The following is a 23,268-nucleotide window of genomic DNA, read 5'->3' on the forward strand; positions in this document are numbered from 1 at the left end:
AAAACCTTAAAGCAATGTAGATTTATTACCGTTACAAGCAAGCGTCATAACCTTTGGAGACGTTGGTAATAAATTGTTCCTATTGTGAAGCTGTTGACTTCATTTGGAAGAGATTACATATTATAATAACAACAACTATCTTGTCAGTCCGTGTGGCCGAGTTGTCCACAGCGCTCGCCTTTGCTGAACACTGCCGTCTAACCTCTGTCCGCTTGGATTTAAATCTTGGGTTCTACCTATTTGGATATGTGAGAAAGCTTGCCAGTAGCTTTATGTGGGTTGGTGGTTCTTTTCCAGGGTTATCAGTGTTCTTTCTGCACCAGTTATACTGGCCGCCATATATAGCCTATCATGTGCTAAAAATGGTCTTAAGCCAACAATAGCAGCCTTCCCAACTGTTTTTCAAATTATGTACCGTTGTACATTAAATCCTCTTTTGTTAAATGCTATCAGATTACAACGCCTATATTTTTATTCAACAATAACATTACACCAGACCTTCATGATCAAAGCCTTGTGTTAAAAAGAACAGGATGGTTATTTGTTCTTCTTTCCATCCACGGATGATATTTGTTACGGTTTAAAAAGTTTACAAAATACGTAGAATTGGGGATGGGAATATATACTTTCAATTTGCAGGGGGTTGGGTTGGTGTTGTCCTATACCCGTGCATCCTAATAGCAGCATGTTGATTCATAGGCATATAGATTGCATCATCCGGATCTACTCCTTTTCCACTTGCGATCCGATGCACAAAGTTATGTGCTTTTAATTACGATGCATTCGGTTTGCAATTCTTCTAACCTGATACAGTATTGCGCGTTTGGTTGCTGGTATGAAATCAGTCCAATGATATTCTGTCAGTATTTCACGTTTGGTTGCTGGTTAAGATCAGTCCTAATATAGTCTGTTAGTATTCCACGCTTGACTGCTTGCTGAGATCACTTCAAAGATATTTTGCCAGATTTCCTACGAGGATTACTTTTAATTTTGGAGAAAACTATGTTTCATTCCCTTTCTGTTACAAAACATATATGCGGCATTCTTGTCTGTGTGTGTGTGTGTGTGTGTGTGTGATTTAGATTTTTAGTGTAGGTTTTAAAAAATTCAGTCATATCGCTACGATGTCTGTAGTGTGACAATTTCTAGTGATGTCTAACATTTGGGCATCATGCCGCAGACATATGGCATCATGTCCCATCCAGTCACCTTATTCTGACATCAGGCGGACCCGTCTTACCACTAACCTCTTAATGTTGAGCACCAAGCGAGGCAACTGTTAGAACCATTATTAAGTCTTTGGAATGACTCGACCGTTGTTCTAAGCCGCGTTTCATTATATAAAAATACACGTCGGAAGAGGTTATCGTTAGAATAAATTTAGACTGAACAAATGCTTATCTGTTTTACAAATAGGTATTAAAATAAAAAGAAAATGTGTTGACAAAAAACTTTTGGACACTTTACGAAGGTAGGTTTGAAATTAAACCGCGAAATATTTTACAGCAGTAATTATGGTCTGAAAATACTAGCTTTATCTGGGCATGTTGACTTATCAGTGAGTTAGAGTCTTCTTTATCAAGACATCATTTTTATTCCAATGATCAACCTTCCAAATAGTTAAAAGTGAAGTTAAAACTTCAGTTCAGAAGCGTCTAGTCTATTGTTACTTGCGTCGTTGAAACTTCACTGGGTAAACAATAAACCACCGTACTTTGAAATTCGATCTAGATAACTCAAGCATGCTTTGTACCCTGCAGAATAAAGGTGTTAAATTAAATTGTTCTACCTATGTCAGGTCTTATCGTCTTGGCAAATTTCCAGTCACTAAACATGGTTTCCAAAAAAGACAGCCAAGCCAAGCCAACTCCGTCCTAAAAATCTGACATTCCTATAAATAAATTTTGATAAGGATAATCTGGTTAAGAGTTGTTTTCCTCGTCAACAAACCGGTCCTTACGTTCGTGAGCCTTTTTGGACGGAACCAACCAAGATGAGTGGTCCAGTGTCCCACTATGATTACTCGATGAAAGAGTTGAGTATAGCAAACAAATATAATGGATTTTTTGACTGATGGTTAGTGTTACGCCGCCGTTGTAAACGTCCATAGCATGTTATAAAGTTATCATGATAAATAGCAATCACGTGCCTGAAGCCAATTGAAAATAGTAGGTATTTGTACTAGATGTATCTTTCTTGCAAAAGCGGAGGAAAATATTGAAATTAGGCGGTAATTGTGGTCATACGTCCCAAACTGTAGGTTGTTTGGCAGAAAAATATCCGTGGTATGGTAACAATACATCCTCATTATAAAAAAATATTTGTTGAAAATGACATTTATAATCTTTCAACACTCAATGCTATATCTACAACTTATGTATTAATGATATTCCTGTAACTTTGGAATGAACAAATGACGATATTATTATTTATAACCTTGAAATGCTCAATACCATATTTACACCTTATGTATTAATGATATTCCTGTAAGTTTGGAATGAACAAATGACGATATTATTAAGGTTCAGTAGACTGAAATAACTGATAAACGTCGCGATTAGCGATTATACATTATCAACTATTATGACGTAAATAGAGGATCTCAAATGGCTAATGTTTTAATATTGAATTTATTAAACGAGTTGAATATTGTCCGGCTTTTGCGAGCCTTGGCGAGCAAAAAGTTGGACATTAATGAACGAGTTTCATAAATTTAGTATTAAATCATAACCCATTTGAGATTCTTTTTATCACATAGATTTTTATTTCAGTGGAAATTATTTGGACAGAAAGAATAATGAATAATTTCATTCATTCTGACAGACCTTGCTCCTTTCGTTTGTTGTACGCAAAAAAAAGGCCAAACAAAGTTGAAATATTATTCACGTTTCAAAGTAGATTATAATTTTGTACAAACTATAAATCAAAGAACTAGCGTCCATCCAAATAAACAGAACATTTTACAAAGACAAAATCATTTTACACCACATAATGTACAATGCGTGTGATGTTATAGATAAAGGTGTTTTGTATTCAAAATAAGGGGAAATTTATTCCTGGAAAAAAAGCTACATTTTCTGGTGTTCACTGACTTATAAGCACTATGACCAACACATAATAGTGTTGTTTAGACTAAATTCCATCATCATTTTATGGGAACTGAAACACGGAAAAGTAGTACTCGAGGAAGTAGGAGGCCTTAATAAGGAGTTGAAGCAGTCCTAGGTTTGCTTAAAATATTTTCCTGCTCTGTAGAGGAAGTTGTAGAAATGTTTGAACGCGGACATTGTGAGAACAAGATACTCACATTAGTATTATCCAAATAGTACGAGGTTGACCATGAAGGGTTTTATCTTGACTGTCGTTGTGATTTCCTATTGTACTTGTGTCTTCTCCAAACTGGAACTGATCAATAATGGATACGAGGGACTGTACGTTGTTATCGGACCTGAGGTTAAGGAGAATTACAACTTAGTGAGCAAAATTCAGGTAATGTGATTAATATTTAAATTTAAATCTACCTTGAAAATCACCTTTATTAAGCAAACACCTTGCTTGCGTAATCAATTCTATGAGTCCACTGAGCCCTAATAATACGTTTCTTTTTGTTTCCATCCCAAGGTTACTGTAATAAGATTTAAAATTAAGTGGATATATTGCATTGAAAGGTAATCGAATGTTTATTTTCAAAGCATTTTTTGTTTGTATCTAGGATCTGTTCTTGGCGGTTATATGTCGATAGTACTAATGGTCAATGCTACCAATGAAAGGTTCACTGTTTGGAAGTCTCACTGATTCGAAGTCTCACTGATTCATCAATCAGAAAGAATGTTTCAATAGCGCTAAGGTTCAGTAGTCTGAAGGTGCGTTAGAAAATTAATTGGTCCGAAAGAAGGGATAATAGTCCGAGATTCAACTAGAATGATAAAAATGATTCTGCGTCCAAAATGTAATTTAAATGAACCATTATCTAAAGAGTCCCAATGGACACACACACACACGCACGCACAAACACACAAACACACATACACACACGCACACACACTCACACACACACGATAATGATATAATATTAATTTTTGGCTGAGTCTATTTAAGTCAGTGCTTTCCCCAAATTTCGACAAATCGAACGTAAAAATGACCATGAATGGCTGGTTGACCAATATTGTGAATAACACATGTATGATCATTGCAGTCGTGTAGTTGTCTGATAAAAGATCTAATAATTTATTTTGAATCCGCCAAGGTCAAACATAAATAGTTGAAGTGATAGACGAATAAGCCAAGTAAAGCATGTTAATGGAAACTGATAAAGTAATACTGATAGTACAACTGAGTACCACTTGTAGTAAAACAAGATCTGATAATACTGAAACACAAATCTTTTATTTTTCCTTATGAATATAAATCGTTTTAAAATGGCGTTACATTTTTATGTAACTAATTTTAAAAAAAAACAAAAACAAACGGTGAATCAGTATTTCCCATTGGCTAGTTTGATTGGTTGCTGTATCGTATTTTCCGTTGGCTTATTTAAATGGTTGCTCTATTTAAATTTCCAAGATTTGAAGAGTTGCCTCCCTTATTTAATTGACTGCTTCGTTAAATATGATGGATTAAAATTCTTCTATCAAATGAAACATAATCTGAGACACTTTGTCAGATGTGTTCCGAGTTTTGAAAACATTAATGCTGCACAAAGTGACCTTTATTTGGATATATTCACACTTCGGACCAATAAAGGTATATATATATATATATATATATATATATATATATATATATATATATATATATATATATATATATATATATACCTTCAGACGAACGACACTTCGAACTTGTGAACCCTTTTTCAAATATTTTTGTTTTACACACCTTAGGACCAATGAACTCTTTGTTGTCAAAAACCTTCGGACTAACGAACCTTCGGACTTGTGAACCTTTGAAACTTTTATCTTCAAAGTTATTAACCCTCGAATCAATGAACCTTTGACCATGGGCTATTGGCCCCAATATTGTTTGAACTTGCGAACTTTCGGAATCATGGAACGACGGGTTAGAATGTTAGGAAAACAGCTCTTTTACGAAATAGTTCTTATTTACAAACTTTCGGACAAGTGAATATTCGGAACATCGAGCAGTTACCTTTCAAAGCAAATAAAACCGGATATTCGTCTCCCAAAAGCTTACAATGTTTGTAAGTAGCTCTGCAGTTATCGCCAAGACTCGAACCTTTTCAGTTGCTTGATAGCGAAAAGAGCTAGAATGTAAATAGCTGCCATTTTGAATTGTTTTCAAGCCCGTGGTCTCTATTACATCATAATAACTGTATCCACATCAAAATGAATCGCGGATGCTTCATCACTAACAGCTGGGCAAATAATGTTTCTGGCTATTCCAATCAATGAATGTCCTAAAAATGTGCAGAAATAACATTAAACCTTAACGTGCGTATATTTCATCGATGGTTGGAACTTTTTCGTGCGTTATTTTCAACACCTGTCTTTCACGAGCACCTATTCTTCGCACGTGCACATCAGACCTGATGTTCGTCAAACAAACCTAACAAGAAACATACGAACTTTAACCTTTTTCACATTTGCTGATCCCCAGGAATCATACAAACTTTAAGAGTGCAACACGTTTGTTGAGTAACGGGAATAATATGAATTTAATTATTTTGACATATTTGTTGATCCAGTCTAGTTTTAATCTTTATAAACTTTTTAAACCGTCTCAGATATACATATTATTTGTCGAATTAGACCTTTTGAAAATGTGTGTCGGCTTCTACTAGATAAAAGACGTATAATGAATTCAGATCATCGCTGATCTAAAGACTAATTGCACTCCCACGTGCTTTGTATCGTTGCTTTCATATACGTACTGGGGATACTGTATTTAACCATTGTTGTTATATTTTGGGATATACTTAAATGCTAAGCCAAAATTTTATTAGAAAAACATGAAATTCCATAACTAAATTAAATATTATGTGTATTGATGTGTCACATTCCTTTTATCCCATCCCGTTTCAAAATAGCCAGAATATTTGTGACGATTTAAAAAGTTAAAAAACTTAGACTTGTATGATGGGAATATATACTTTCCTTTTGTGGGGATGGGGTTGTCCTATACCCGTGCATCCTAGCATCAGCATGTTGATATGCATATAGATTTCTTTATCCACAATTACACCTTTTCCACTTGCGATCCGCTGCACAAAAATAAGTGCTTTTAATTACGATGCATTCGGTTTGCAACTCTTCTAGCCTGATTCAGTATTATGCGTTTGGTTGCTGGTATAAAATCAGTCCGATGATATTCTGTCAGTATTTCACGTTTGGATGCTGGTTGAGATCAGTCCGATGATATTCTGTTCGTTTTGGACGTTTGCTTGCAGGTTGAGATCAGTCCGATGATATTCTGTCTATTTCACGTTTTCTTGCTGGTTGAGATCAATCCGATGATATTCTGTCAGTATTTCACGTTTGGATGCTGGATGAGATCAGTCCGATGATATTCTGTCAGCATTTCACGTTTGCTTGCTGGTTGAGATCAGTCCGATGATATTCTGTCAGTATTTCACGTTTGCTTGCTGGTTGAGATCAATCCGATGATATTCTGTCAGCATTTCACGTTTGCTTGCTGGTTGAGATCAGTCTGATGATATTCTGTCAGTATTTCACGTTTGCTTGCCGGTTGAGATCAATCGAATGATATTCTGTCAGCATTTCACGTTTGCTTGCTGGTTGAGATCAGTCCGATGATATTCTGTCAGTATTTCACGTTTGCTTGCTGGTTGAGATCAATCCGATGATATTCTGTCAGTATTTCACGTTTGGATGCTAGCTGAGACCAGTCCGATGATATTCTGTCCGTTTTGCACATTTGCTTGCTGGTTGAGATCAATCCGATGATATTCTGTCAGTATTTCAGGTGTGCTTGCTGGTTGAGATCAGTCCGATGATATTCTGTCAGTATTTCACGTTTTCTTGCTGGTTGAGATCAATCCGTTGATATTCTGTCAGTATTTCACGTTCGGATGCTAGCTGAGATCAGTCCGATGATATTCTGTCCGTTTTGCACATTTGCTTGCTGGTTGAGATCAGTCCGATGATATTCTGTCATTATTTCACGTTTGGTTGCTCGATGAGATCATTCCAAAGATATCTTGCCAGATTCCCCACAGGGAGTTTGTGTATTTGAATACCTTTCATTTTGGAGGAAACTATGTTTTATTCCCTTTATTTTACAATATTTGCGGCTTTCTTGCGTACGTGATTTGGATTTTAAACGTATAATTCATATCGCTACGATGTCTGTAGTGTGTCAGTTTCTAGTGATGTCTAATATTTGGGCAACATGCCACAGACATATAGCATCATGTCCCACCCAGTCACATTATCCTAACATCAGGCCGACTAGTCCTAACACTAATTTCCTAATGCTGAGCGACTAGCAAGGCAGCTGTTATTACCATTTGGAAGTCTTTGGTATGACTCGACCTTGGTTCGAACCGGCGACCTATCGCATACGAGGCGGACACTCTAACCACTAGACCACCGGAACGGTGCTTTCTTCCGTGAAGTGCACTTGTTAAATAATAACTGTCACGTGTGTTGTTTATGATATTGACATGATTTAGAGGACGATTCTAAAAGAAACAAATGATAGCTTTAATCTTCCGATGTTTTAATCACCAATTTGCATCAGTTCTTTTTTTTACTTTGTAGAAGTTGAAACAAAGTTTATATTGGAATATTCAAATCGAATATACCCTAAAGCACACTCTTCCTCTATGATGTTTGATTTTTCGGCGTTTCATTACACACAAATAAAGGTCGAAAGAGGTTATGTTTAGAATAAATTTGGACTGAACAAATACTTATCAGTTTTACAGGTAGGTATTAAAATAAAATAAAATGTATTGACAATAGACGTTTGGACCTTGTACGTTGGTAGGTCTGAAATTAAACCACGAAATATTTTGCAGCAGTATATATGGTCTGAAAAATGATAGCTTTATTTGTGCATGTTGATTCATCCGTGTGCGAGATTCTTCTTTATGAAGACATCATTTTTATTTCAATGATCAACCTTCCAAATAGTTAGAAGTGAAGTTCAAACTTCCGTTCAGAGGCATCAAGTCTATTATTATTTGTAAGAAAAGTAGCCGCGTTGAAACTTCCCTGGTTAAACAATAAACAACCGTAATTTTGAAATCCGATCTAGATAACTCAATCATGCTTTGTACCCTGCATAAAAAAGGTGTTAAATTAAGTTGTTGTTGTTGTTGTTGTAGGGTTTAACGCCATTTTCAGCACAAGATAGGCTATACATGGCGGCCAGTATAATTGGTGGAGGAAGAACCCTGGAAAACCCAGGGAAGAACCACCGACCCACGAGAAGCTACTGGCAGGCTTTCTCACGTACCAACGTTAGCCGAGGCTGGACTCGAACTCACGCAGACAGAGGTGAGATGGCAGTGATCCGTAACGGCGAGCGCTTTAGACCACTCGGCCACTATGGGCCCCGTTAAATTAAGTTGTTCTACCTGTGTCAGGTCTTATCGTCTTGGCAAATTTCCAGTCACTAAACATGGTTTCCAAACAAAACAGCCAAGCCAAGCCAACTCCGTTCTAGAGATCTGACATCCCTATACATACATTGTGGTAAGGATAATTTGTGTAAGAGTTATTTTCCTCGTCAACAAAACCAGTGTTTACCTACATGGACCTTTTTGGACGGAACCACCCAAGAGGAGTAATCCAATGTAAACTGTATTCAATGTCCGACTAAGATTTCACGATGAAAGAGTTGCTTATAGCAAACAAATATAATGGGCTTTTTTTTACCAATGGTTAGTGTTACGCTGGCATTGTAAACGTTCATAGCGATCGATATATTTTTGTCTGAAAGTTTTGTGATGACAACTAAGGCGCCGACCACTCAACAATCAGGAAAGAGCAGAGATTCTTAAAACTACATAAGTATTAAATTTCACAACAGGACTTCATAAATTACTCGAAATCATTAAAGATGCCTACATTACCAAGGTCAGGTATACTTCAGTCTCGACCCGCCCAGTTATATCTACATAGTGAATATGTAGATAGTCCAAACTCAGCACTCTCAAGTCTCCAAACTTAGTCGGTGTTGTTGGGGGTGGGAGATGGGTGCGCAATCAATTCGTTATTCGTTTCTTCCAGTAACCCCTGTCTGGCTTTATATCGTATAGGGATTAAACCCAAAGCATCCCGGGTAAACATACCGAAACACATATACATGCCGTTAAAAACGATGTTAGGGTAGCAAACCAAATACTTGATATTGCAACATTCACATTTGTTCACTTAAATTATGTGATTTTTGCGTTTTTTGTTCTCAGTAATTACTTTTTTTCTAGTATCAACGTTCAAAAACATTTGGAGTCGACGTTACATTATTTTTTTTATTTTTTTGCTATTTTGTTTCGTAAGGCCATGAAATCAGAGGAATCTCGAATATTCTGTCAAGATAGATAACAATTGTGCACGTATGTACATATCACACAGTTATTGCTCAGCAAAGTAGTACGATTAGTTTCATAAATGTATGCAATAACGGACCATTGACCATCGTATTTCGTCACATTATCAAGTCATATATTACGCTTGTTTTCATTATTGAAATTCATGATGGCTGCCTCTGCGACACTTCGTTTTTTTCGGAAACGTTCGAGGATGCTACGATTACAGGCACTGATTTCATTTTCCAATGCATGGAAACAGCCACATATGTACACAGTCTAACCGTCCACATCATTCCGGTTGACATACTACACAAGATGATTTCGGGTGTAAACAGTGTCAATCTTGAACTGCTGTCTAGACTCATGATTGTTATTATCACATAGCCGGTACAGTTTTCCAGTAGTATGTGCAGTTTCATATTTTTGATATTACAACGTGTTATATGTCACTTTACGTGAACTAATTGGTCCAAATTAGCTCATGAAATTAACTCAGACTTCTAGAATTTGTTGTTTTCAATGAACATTTTGGCGGCCGTTTTTCGACTCATGTCGCGAAAGGGAATTGGGGGAAAATGGTCTCGTCTGTGTGAATATAGCCAATTTACCCACACAGGAGCTTGATATATCACGTATAACACATCACCATATGAAACATGGCGTGAAACCCCAAGACAAAAACAATAGCAAGTGAAACTAATGGTATGCTCGCTTGATAGCGGGTGTGCTGGGTGGATGTGGCGGTATGCCTGTAACATGGGATTCACCCTATATACAAGCGTGGTTTAAGTGTTAACGTACAGAACTAAATAAACTCACTTCTGTTCACAGAAGAAAGTGGTCATAAACCGGTCTCTTAACTGACAGAACCTTATCCAACCACAGTATATTTAAGCGGTAAATATGTGATGCAATTCCGACAAAATATGAAATTGTTTTTCTTCTGATAGAGTCTATTGTTCCAAATCAAATACTGCAAATATCCAGTCACAAATACATCACATTAAATATGGGAATTTCTGAATCCAGTAATCCCCCTTTCACATGAATATCGCAACGAAATGTATTGTTTAGTTGTGAAAGTGACACTTTAGGATAAACATGGATCGTCTACTGTACTCTAACCGGTATTGTATCAATGCTACATCACACGCATTGTACATTCTGTCCTGAAAAAAATGATTTTGTCTTTGTAAAATGGACGTTTGTGGTTTGATTTATAGTTTGCATAAAGTATAATCTACTTTGAAACGTAAATACTATTTCAACTTTGTTTGGGACTATCTTTTACGCACAAAAAAATGAAGGAAGCAACGTCTGTCAGAATGAACGAACTTATTCGTTCTTCTTTCTATCCAAATAATTTACACTGAAGTAAAAACTATGTGATAAAAAGAATCTCAAATGGGTTATGATTTAAATCTTATATTTATAAAACTCGTTGAATAATATCCAGCTTTTTGCTCGCCAAGGCTCGCAAAAGCTCAACAATATTCAACTCGTTTAATAAATTCAGTATTAAATCATTACCCATTCGAGATCCTCTATTTATTTCACAATAGTTGATAATGTCTAATCGCTTATCTCAACGTAATCAGTTATTTCAATCTATTGAACCTTAATAATATCGTTATTTGTTCAGGTGCTACCAAGGTATTAAAAGGTGTTTCAAGGTAATACGTGACATTGGTTTCTTTCTTTCTGAGAGCTGTATTTGCCTTGGATCTCATTATTCTCTAATATGTTATTGAACATTTCCACATCTACATATTGTTCTCAAAAATAACGTTGTGAACATTAACCCTTATATCAGGGGTGCACAAGTTTTTTCGGCCAAGGGCCAGGTTGCATTTTCTAAGACCACTCGAGGGTCGCAAACACTAATTTCTTTAATATAATTCTTCTTCACGGGCCAGACATCTGTGTTTTAATTTGCCCTGAGAGCCGGACAGAACATATTCGCGGGCCGAGGCCTGTGCACCACCGCATTATATGAACTGTAAGCTATTAACACATTTGCTGATCCACAGAAATCAAATAAATCTTAACCTTTTTTACTTTTGCTGATCCACAGAAATCAAACGAACTTTAACCATTTACTTTTGCTGATCCACAGAAATCAAACGAACTAAACGTACTTTGGTAGCTTAAGACATGTGATGAGCGACGGGAACTCTATGAATTTTAAGCTTGTAACACATTAGTTGAGCAATGGGAGTGATATGAACTTGAAGTATTTAATATATTTGTTGATGGACACGAATCATATGAACTTTATTCTTTTACACAAACTTTTTTGATCCGTGGTTTAATGTGAACTTGAACCTTTTTACATATATCTGGTTATCGAAAGGTATCATGTGAACTTTAACTCTTTACATATCTGGTGATCCAAAGGTATCATGTGAACTTTTTAGCTTTTTTACATATCTGGTGATCCAAAGGTATCGTGTAAACTTTATAAGCTTTTTGCATATCTGGTGATCCAAAGGTATCGCGTGAACTTTATGCTTTTTAGATATCTGGTGATCCAAAGGTATTAATATTATAATAATAATAATATGACTTTGTATAGCGCCTAATCTTTAGAAGCTCTAAGCGCTTTACAACCTTAGACAACACCTATAAGATAAAAAAATATATAATAACACTATCACAAAAAAACAAACACCACGAAATTAGAAAAACATTAAAAAAATAAAAAAGAAAAAAACACGCCGAGAACATCCCAGGCAGGAAACACCACTAGGTCCCAAAGTCTGTTCCTGCAGTCGAAATAAGTGAGCCTTGAGAGCCCTCCTGAATGCGATCACTGTGCCCCTGTGTCCAAGCTCAGCGGACAATTCATTCCACGTTTCTGGGGCCCTGGTATGCAAAAGAACGCTGCCCACATGATTCCGTTTCTCATATGTGGGAACAATGAGCACACGATTGTCAGAAGAGGAGCGTAAGTATCTTGCTGGTGTGAGATCGGAGAGGTATGTTGGACTAGAGTCCGACAGTGAAACGTAGCACAGAGAACACATTTTGTGTTTGACTCTGGATCGAATGGACAGACAGCGCAGAGCACGGAGCAGCGGGGAGGTGCGCTCCGACCGTGGTACTCTAAGTATGATCTGAGCAGCTGTGTTGTGAACTTTATGAAGTTTCCGGAGCAGACATTGAGATGAACCAGACAGAATTGAGTTACAATAGTCCAGCCCCGAAAGCACCAACAAACACACAAAATGCCTCAGTGGCATCAACTGAAAGACAAACGCGAACTGAGCCGACGCTCCCCAGCCTAAGACACTCAGTCCCGCATACGTCCACGACACGCCGGCGCAATGCGAGAGCACTGTCCAGAGCAAACTCCCAGGTCTCGCACCAATTGTGTGAACCCAATGCCGGCGTTGCTGACACCTACTGCCTGAGGCAAAGGATGAGAATGAGAAGTCCCCGCGCTGCGACAAGAATGGCCATAGTCCCACCACCACCGATCTACACCAAATGTTAATTCTACTATTACTACTACTACTACTACTACTAATACTACTACTACTACTACTACTAATAATAATAATAATTCCATTGTTACACATGATATGTGAGTACCAGAATATCTTATGCATATGACGACAAAAGACAGGGTTCCGACAGGAGGTCTAAGCCTACACCAGAACTCCGGAAATCGCTGATAGCTTTGAGATTCTGGGGGCTATTACTCGACGGGGTCCCTTGGGAAATATCCCCATCCCTTTTTGGCCTGGTACATCACACGGATCTTGGATCTAATCAATCAAGCTAATATCAAAGAAACGTCCACTACTATGTATAATGAAAGGGTAAGTCCATGAGCTGCTGCATTGCGCATGCACTATATATTGATATTCCAACTTACTATCGGGTACAAAATATACAGTGACTGTCTGTGGCACTCTACGGCATATTAGAGATATTAACATTCATTAACAAACAATTGAGAAAAATTCCAATTTTTATTAATGAAACGTATTTTTCTGCAATATGACAGGCTGTCATGTGATAGTGATCTGGAATTTTTTTACACATCGATAAATTCTGGGACTACTTTCGGTTTTTGTACTGTTTGTGATATACATAAACATTGCAGACACATCATTGCAAAAAGATTGTTTCATCTTTTAAATTATTTTATTCAGCAAATAAATATAAATTACACCCCTTTTATACTTTTACAAATATTCTTTGATTGAAATGCATTTGGCGTTCGTCTGATATGTGGAAGCAGTGCTCCATCGTTCCAAAGACACCGCTACTTGCACCAATACTGTTACGTCCTATGTAAGCACCTACACTTAAGGTGAAGCAGTATGCATTCCAATCTGAAATGAAAATGGTAAATAATTTAAATTATGTAGATAAGTGTAATTTATACTGGTCCTACATATGAAATTACAAACAAAATGATTAGCTTAAGCTGGACTTTAAAAACAAACAAAGAAATAAAAGCTTCTATACCAAGGGGTCACTCGGGAAATATTTATGTTTCCTGGTTTGCAAGCCTGATCTAGGCTATTGAACTAGATGAACGATCTTGTCAAGCTAATATCAGTGGAACGTTCACTATTACGAATGACGAATAGCGTTAATCTGTGAGCTACTACACTGCGCACGCACAATACTAAAAGAACCAAGATGAGGAAATCCCAGTCAAGGGGTTATATTACTTGTCTCCCCATTCGGCATAGTTTTATTTGTCTCACCCAATATTATCCAACTGAATTAAAATAACCCTGCACCCTTGCAATTCAGTTAGCAGATTGAAAACACAGCATTCATCGGGTACTAGTATTGCTTCTCATTCTGTATAAAGGTCATCAGGTTTTTAACTCTTTTACGAAAATCTGAACAATTATCTAAGTGGAATCTAGCTCTATATACTGCTCTTGGAAAAGGAAAAAAAGATCAAGAAAAAAGTTATAGTTGCTTTGTGTTGTCTGTATTGCGCAATGAGCGTCTCGAGCCATGTGCTTTTGTTTTTACTGCTTATTAAGACGACTATGTTAACGAGGGCAATGGTTTGACCTGTCGACCCTAAGAACACAAGTTCTACGCATGAAAAAATAAAACATAAAATTTAATGTATTATCACATTTAATCGATGGATGTCATATGAAATTGACAATAGATAATTGGTATATTTTATACGGTTTAGTTTAAACTTTAATGAGTTCTAATTTGGATAACGTTCTATGGTAGGCAACAGTACGATACTGTGCAGTACAATATGTCTACTGGGTACAGTTCTAACGAAGTGTGTAATGAAGTTTTAATTCATGTATTTCCTGGAAATTTATATTGTGTCCAGGAAATATGGCAAGTGTTGCTATCGTTTGTGCAATGATACGCTACATATCTTTTTGTGGATTAGCATGTTGACTGATGAACGAACCACTCTGGTTTGTAAGTGCATGAGTTTTCATTTGCAGCCGCATTATTATATTTGATTCGACTGGGGTGGATGGTGGGTGTTCGACAAAGTTGGAAGAAACTAGTTTGACAGAACACATTTCTGTTTTTTTTTTCTTCTTCTGGCTTTGCTTTATCATTTGTAAGAGTTTGGTGTTGTATGGCCGGTGATGTGCATTGCCTGTATGTCTGGAGCTCAATCAAATAGCGCGACTTGTGTGTGTGTGTGTGTGTGTGTGTGTACCAAAATGTTTGGTATGGTGCTATTAACACTGGAGAGACCTTAAGTTGCTTAATGAATGATTTTTTTATGTATCTGCTGATGTTGTTGTTGGATTTTATAACAACTCCATCAGGCACAGCAGAAGACATCAAGAGTTTCTTTTTAAAGTAGCTCATAGCGCGTTGTCACCATAACTGAGACGACAAGTCTGAGATAGCCGGACTGAGATAGAAAAATTAAGGCTAGCAGAACAGGTAGTTATTTTTGTCACATGGGTGAACAATTGATTTTCATTTATATAGCATAGTGCGAAATATCACATGACCATCTCTGGCAGTCACCAGTATTTTCTAACTTTGAATATTCATCAACAAAAAACTAAAACTAACAGAAAATTGATAGCAAAAGAGAGTACAAATATTTGAAATTATACGATACGTATTGATAATAATTACCGTTAATTATGGTATATATAAATTTGAAAGCTACTAAAACACTCAGTAAAAATATTATTATCCTTAACATTTTAAATGCTGATAGAGTTGTGATTGTCATATTTTTTTTCTAATGTGGAGGTGGAAGTTTCTTAAAGAAAATGGAAAAAAAAACCAACCAAGAAATAACTTTTTAAAACATATATTAAAATAAAGTTATGGAAATTAAATTTGGTACTTAACTTTGTAACGTTTGTTTCCTTGAAATTATAAAATGTTTTATCTTATCTCAGAGTTATTTTAGTAATGAAACTGCAGTATATCTATTTCTAGTTATGATGACGATGATGCCATTATTATTATTATTATTATTATTATTGCTACAGGCAATTATCACCAATGCTTCCAGATTGCTCTTCAAGGCCACAAAATATCGAGCTTACATTCGGAATGTTACCATTATTATTCCCCCAACATGGTCCCGAAGACTTCAAGGAATATCAATACCAAAACCTTCGTCGCTAGATTCGGAATACATTTTGATAGACATTCCGTCAAACAAATATGGACGCAATCCTTACGTTGAAGGGGTCGTGGAATGCGGAAAACCAGGGAAGTTCATGCACCTGACACCGGAACTGCTTCTAATGGAGGACGCAGAGAAAATTTATGGCCCATGGGGTATTTATTGATTGATTGATCTGATTTTAGTTTTCAGAATGATCACGAATAATATATAGATGATTGGTTCTGCATTCATATTTTTAAAAAAAATACAATTGCACATAGATGAAATCACTTTTTTTAAAAATATCTCTGTACCCAAAATGAGAACCAAAATCTTGCAAAGTTAATGTAGTAACGTAGTAAATGACACAGTCCCAATAACGAGTATGAATTAGAATTATAAGTGGTTAATTAGTATTTTATGTGCAATTTGTAGAAACAGAAACACAAAAGTTGTAGAAAGTGAAAAAGAAAAGGGTGAATGAAAGAAAAAAGAGAGCTTGGTTGAGTATCAGCATGCTACAATATGAATCTGAATACTTGCATGTCTTATTCATAAAGTAGTCCATTCCTTTATCTAACAATCTATCATGTGAACGAGATGGAAGTGGGAGGGAGAAATAGTACACCCGGAGCTCGGATCCATCCACAATGTTTAGGCTCTTTGTAACTTGAATTTCATTATTGTAAAAAAAAAGAAGAGAAGACCAACAGCTGATGTTGATACCCTAAGTATCATTGAATGTTTAATTTGGATTTAAAATTGTGGCAACAGATCCCATTAAAAATCCTGAAGTATGCTTAACTCAGTTATGGAAAACAGTTAGTTTTTGTTACACACACACACACACACACACACACACACATATATATATATATATATATATATATATATATATATATATATATATATATATATATATATATATATCGGGCCATATAATGTTTCTCATTGCCGACCGTTCCATTACTCTCAATAACAGTCGAATGCCTTCTTGGCTCAAAATATTTTTATGGCATTAAGAATAATTAGGTCAAGATTTTAAATATTTTCCTGCCAAGAATTTTACGGAATTATTGCCCCTGTTGGTCTTAAACTTTGTCTTTCATTTTGTTTCTGTTCAAAAACTCTGAAGCACTTCATGGGTTGAAATCAAATAAATATGTTAAGAAGAATTTCGATAACTTCGATTTTCACTGTTTTCCTGATAAAGTTTTTGATGTTATGGCCACTTTTTGATTTAGAACTTTGTCTTTCAATTTGTGTTTCTGCTTAAAACATTTGATAGACTATTTTGATCGAAAATATAAATTTAGCGTGAGGCATAACATTTAAAAATCGAAGAAACAAATCGATTTGTAATTGTTTCCAGCAAAATTGTATTCTAGTTATGGCTTCTGATTGACTTTAGATATTTTCTCTTCAATTGTGGCATATTGGAAGAGGCATCTATGAAGTACGTTTTTATTATTTGTCTTTAATGTTACACGATGACAATTCAAATAGAATACGCGTTCGTATGCGATAAGTAATATGCTAAGTGATAGTAACATGTGCGAAAAAAAAAAACCGCATGTGAACTTCCTCGTTCCATTCGTTTACCAGCATTATGATCAATGATGGTAAGGTAATAAAAGTTCCTGTGATCATCGGTATATTAGCTATCATTATATCATGAATTGCTACGCCAGCCAGATCCTAAGCCATATCGAACTGGACAAATATTGATTGCGAGGAATAAAAAGTATGTGTTTCGTCATTCATTACCTTTGATGTGTGCAAAACCTTAAAAATATACCCCTCTCACCAGCAAACACTTGGTTCCTGACACATAAAGTTACGATTAAAACAGATCTGAAAGTATGTCCCTGTATTTATCAGGAGGATACATGATAATATGAAATTGACTTTTTTCAGATATGGAGGTATATTATTATCATACATGTTGGAGTGAATTAGAATAGTATAAGTTATTTAGAAACGTACCAAGAGAGAATGCAAGTGAAATCGTAGGACACAGAGGTGTTACTGTGTTTCCTATGCATGACATCAATTTAGATTATAATTGTTTTCTTCTTTCACGCTTAAAATTCATCTAAAGAGGTAGTGGAAATCATGTAGAAAGCTATATTTTGCCTGCTTCACAGATTACATATTCCAAAATGAAAGCATAGCAAATTTAGTATGTAAGGTCGGTTATTACAGGTACAATTTACTTTTAAATGGTGATAGCATAAGTGACAGACGAAAGCACACATCGACTTTTCATGGCCACTGATTACACAATGTGTGACAGATGAAAGCACACATTGACTTTTCATGGTCACTGATTGCACAATGTGTGACAGATGAAAGCACACATTGACTTTTCGTGGTCACTGATTACACAGTGTGTGACAGATGAAAGCACACATTGACTTTTCATGGCCACTGATTATACAATGTGTGACAGATGAAAGCACACATTGACTTTTCATGGTCACTGATTACACAATGTGTCACAGATGAAAGCACACGTCGACGTTTCATGGTCACTGATTACACAATGTGTGACAGATGAAAGCACACATTGACTTTTCATGGCCACTGATTAAACAATGTGTGACAGATGAAAACACACATAGACTTTTCATGGCCACTGATTAAACAATGTGTGACAGATGAAAACACACATAGACTTTTCATGATCACTGGTTAAACAATGTCTAAGGAACTGTGCTATTTGTAAATATAGATAAAAGGGAAATTATCCAGCGAAACATGACAGACGTATATCACTTCCACCTACATGTACCATTCGCCCATGCTGGTTTCAAAAGTGAATAAGCCCATTAAATATTACATGACGGTGTATTCAAAAGTGCTTGCGTAACTATGTACAGCATTGATCTGTTGTTACTAGTATTATCCAAAGACAAGGTGACATTTAGCAATGAGACGATATAATTGGTGAGCGGTCACGTGGAATCTCGCACATGCGATACAGTGCAATCCTATCCCAGGTATCTGCGCATCTACTAGTTTCTGGCGTATGTAGACGACGTATATGACCGCTCGATAAATCTAACAATATGTTTTAATATTCTATGTGCAGGTGAATCGCCGTAACATTAGCAAACATAAAACAGTACACAATCTGACCTGAGTGTACAGGCACTATGAAATAAATGTCTGACTTAAGAAGGCTGTCTAACGAATAGAAGAAATAAATTATGATGTTTTTCCACCTCGTGAATTTTACTTTAAAGTTATACTGTGTTCGATTAGGTCGATCCCTCCCCGGCGCCACCTTGACTAATCTTGCATTAAAAGCGGATATGGGACACGTTATCATCAAGACAACAATTATTTCTGTTGTATGCATTGTTCTTTTGACATCGTCCGTACCGTGTACTTTATTCTCCAATATTGTAATCAAACTTTACCTGAAATTAGCTAACAAAGATAGACCAATATTTGTCGGATGTGTGTGTGATTTGTTCTTTAACTTAGTTTTAACACATTTTCAGTCATATCGTTACGATGTCTGAAGCGTGTTAGTTTATAGTGATGCCTTGCACTGAGGAATCATGCTGCAGACATGGAGCATCACGTCCCACCCAGTTACATTATCCTGACCTAACCTCTTAATGCTGAGCCCCAAGCGAGGCAGCTGCTAGTATCATTTTTATAAGTCTTTGTTGTTACTTAACCGGGAGTCAGACCTGCGACCGCCCGCATCCAAGACGGACGCTCTAGCCACTTACGCCACTGAAGAGGTCCAATATTTATCGGTCACACTGTTGTAGTTAAATCATTCATGTCGGTACATAGTTTTCTTATTCTCCTATTAGAATAAACCTTTTGATGGAGCTGAAATAGAAGGTTCAATAAGGAATTACTAGTTTATTCAAATAAACAAAAAAATGACCCAAAAATAAATATATCTAATCAATCTCATCGAAGAGGACAATCTACCCAGGACAGATGCATCATATCGTTAATAATACAGGCCCATAAACCGAAACCCTAAATAATTTACCAGATTTAAGTCCTTAGGTCACTTCAAATGAAAAGTCCAGAAATAATATTCTAAACACACCCTCTCCATGGTATAAAAGAATGAAACTATGAAAAGAGCTTAAAGGAACACAACGAGAAGCACATTTCTACTGAATAATTCTTTCCCATGTCTTTAAATTAACAACAGGTTGTTAGTAACCAAGTAACGTTAACTAAATTATGAAATTGATAACTTGAACTAGTTCGACGGTTTCAAAATAATCTTACCTGTCCAACATTGAATGTTTTATCCATCGAGCTTGCCTTTGTATTTCTTTTAAATGGTCGCGACAATATTCTAAATAACGTTCTGTTTTCTCGTTTGCTAAGCAGCTACTTTAATTTTTTTCAAACATTGTCTGAAATTGAAACAGACGACCATTGATTAGCATTATTTTAAACACAATCACATAAGTTTGAGCGCATCAGAGCGATTCACTTGCCATACTAATCTATAGTGGATAAGCATTGCACCTGCATTTATGACTGAAGGAAATCACAGGTATATTGACACAATATCAAAATAATTCCAAGCATACCATAATGTATTTATCAAATATGACTGATGACTAGGACTGAAGCATGCCATAATGTATTTATCAGATATGACTGATGACTAGGACTGAAGCATGCCATAATGTATTCATCAGATATGACTGATGACTAGGATTGAAGCATGCCATAATGTATTTATCAGATATGACTGATGACTAGGATTGAAGCATGCCATAATGTATTTATCAGATATGACTGATGACTAGGACTGAAGCATGCCATAATGTATTCATCAGATATGACTGATGACTAGGATTGAAGCATGCCATAATGTATTTATCAGATATGACTCATGACTAGGACTGAAGCACGCCATAATGTATTCATCAGATATGACTGATGACTAGGATTGAAGCATGCCATAATGTATTTATCAGATATGACTGATGACTAGGATTGAAGCATGCCATAATGTATTCATCAGATATGACTGATGACTAGGATTGAAGCATGCCATAATGTATTTATCAGATATGACTGATGACTAGGACTGAAGCATGCCATAATGTATTCATCAGATATGACTGATGACTAGGATTGAAGCATGCCATAATGTATTTATCAGATATGACTCATGACTAGGACTGAAGCACGCCATAATGTATTCATCAGATATGACTGATGACTAGGATTGAAGCATGCCATAATGTATTTATCAGATATGACTGATGACTAGGATTGAAGCATGCCATAATGTATTCATCAGATATGACTGATGACTAGGATTGAAGCATGCCATAATGTATTTATCAGATATGACTGATGACTAGGACTGAAGCATGCCATAATGTATTCATCAGATATGACTGATGACTAGGATTGAAGCATGCCATAATGTATTTATCAGATATGACTGATGACTAGGACTGAAGCATGCCATAATGTATTCATCAGATATGACTGATGACTAGGATTGAAGCATGCCATAATGTATTTATCAGATATGACTGATGACTAGGACTGAAGCATGCCATAATGTATTTATCAGATATGACTGATGACTAGGATTAGCATGCCATAATGTATTTATCAGATATGAATGATGACTAGGATTGAAGCATGCCATAATGTATTTATCAGATATGAATGATGACTAGGATTGGAGCATATCCATGTTCCCATAATGTATTTATCAGATATGACTGATGACTAGGACTGGAGCATACCATAATGTATTTATCAGATATGACTGATGACTAGGATTGAGCAACCGACTGTAGGGGATATTAGACCTGTAAAACCTTTGACTCATTAAATTCTTTTTATGGATAATCAGAATAATACCATAAGGGTATAATCCCCTTATCTGGTAGATACAAGCATTCGGTTTTCTTGGACCTTAGCCACCATCAAAATTAAAAATACATTTTCCGAAAAATAAAATTAGATTTATTTGAAATAAAGTATAGAAAATCAGAGAAATAAATGTTATAAATTTTTCAAACAATCAACCAGCGCAGTGTCCGGGTCGACATTAAAATTGGAGGAGAGATTCCACGTAAATAATCTCTTCAAATGAGATAATATATGATGACGACGAAAGGACATCTTCCAAGGTGATCTTGTAATCCAGGGAAACGACATGTAGGATATCAACATACATTTTAAGATAAGAAATAAAAATCAGGCTGAGTTAGTTTTTGCCACGTTCATTCTACATGTGAACTTTAGATCTGAGAACAAACTTTACTTCAACGCACAAAACGCCAAAAACGTTCCATACCCGAAAATGTCAGATCGCTCGAGTTTGAACTTCCACCAGTTCAGAGTAAGATTTGGTTGTATATGAATAAATGTCGTTGAGGCTGATCTATAAGAGGGTTCAACGCAAACATCCCAGGGAATAATGCTAACTATATAAATGACACTCTGGACCCACACTACACAAACCCAAGAGTGCCACTGTTCAGCTTCCCGCGGGTGAAGTTGTGCTGGTACTTCAACCATGTTAGCATAGTCGAGATATATTTTTTCAGTAGCATTTAATGTGGAAGTAAAACTGACCAATTTCATTTTTGTACATTTAGAAACACGGTCATGAAGGTTTCTATTTCTATGGACACAGTAAAGAGTAAAGGGATACATAGAAAATGCTATGGACACAGTCAAGAGTACAGTTATAGTAATGAAAATTATATATATATATATATATATATATATATATATATATATATATATATATATATATATATATATATATATATAGTCAAGAGTACAGAGATACTAGTGAACTAAAGGATTGTATTCGTGTTATATGCAGTTCTTCAAAATGAAAATGGTAGCAATTTTCAATTACGTCATACTAATAATTGATTAAATTAAATATTAATATTTAATTACTGATTTAACGTCATACTAATAATGATATCGATGTTGCAGCTCACATGTTTGTACATGAGTGGGGACACCTACGATGGGGCTTGTTTGACGAGTACAAAGTGTCTTTGAAAAAGGCATTGAGCTACTTGAATCCGTACTTCTACTTCGACACGGTCACCGCACAGTATCAACCGGTTGTGTGAGTATATAGATCATGTATGTATGTATGTATGTATGTATG

General features: G+C 36.0%; 1 protein-coding gene across 3 annotated transcripts in view; it reads left to right on the plus strand.

Annotated features, from left to right (window-relative positions):
- The first annotated feature begins 3,295 nt into the window (after nt 1–3,295).
- Nucleotides 3,296–23,268, plus strand: part of LOC149799303 (calcium-activated chloride channel regulator 3A-1-like) — a 41,118-nt gene continuing 21,145 nt past the window's right edge. For all 3 annotated transcript variants that reach the window (XM_089957053.1, XM_089957054.1, XM_089957055.1), the window contains exons 1-3: nt 3,296–3,489; nt 15,991–16,285; nt 23,088–23,226. In XM_089957053.1, the coding sequence (XP_089813179.1) occupies nt 3,340–3,489; nt 15,991–16,285; nt 23,088–23,226 (584 nt within the window). In that variant the 5' untranslated portion in view covers nt 3,296–3,339. The remainder of the gene's footprint in view (nt 3,490–15,990; nt 16,286–23,087; nt 23,227–23,268) is intronic.

The sequence above is a fragment of the Sinohyriopsis cumingii genome, chromosome 5, assembly GCF_028554795.1.
Source record: "Sinohyriopsis cumingii isolate HCF-2022 chromosome 5, ASM2855479v2, whole genome shotgun sequence".
NCBI classification, from domain to species: domain Eukaryota; kingdom Metazoa; phylum Mollusca; class Bivalvia; order Unionida; family Unionidae; genus Sinohyriopsis; species Sinohyriopsis cumingii.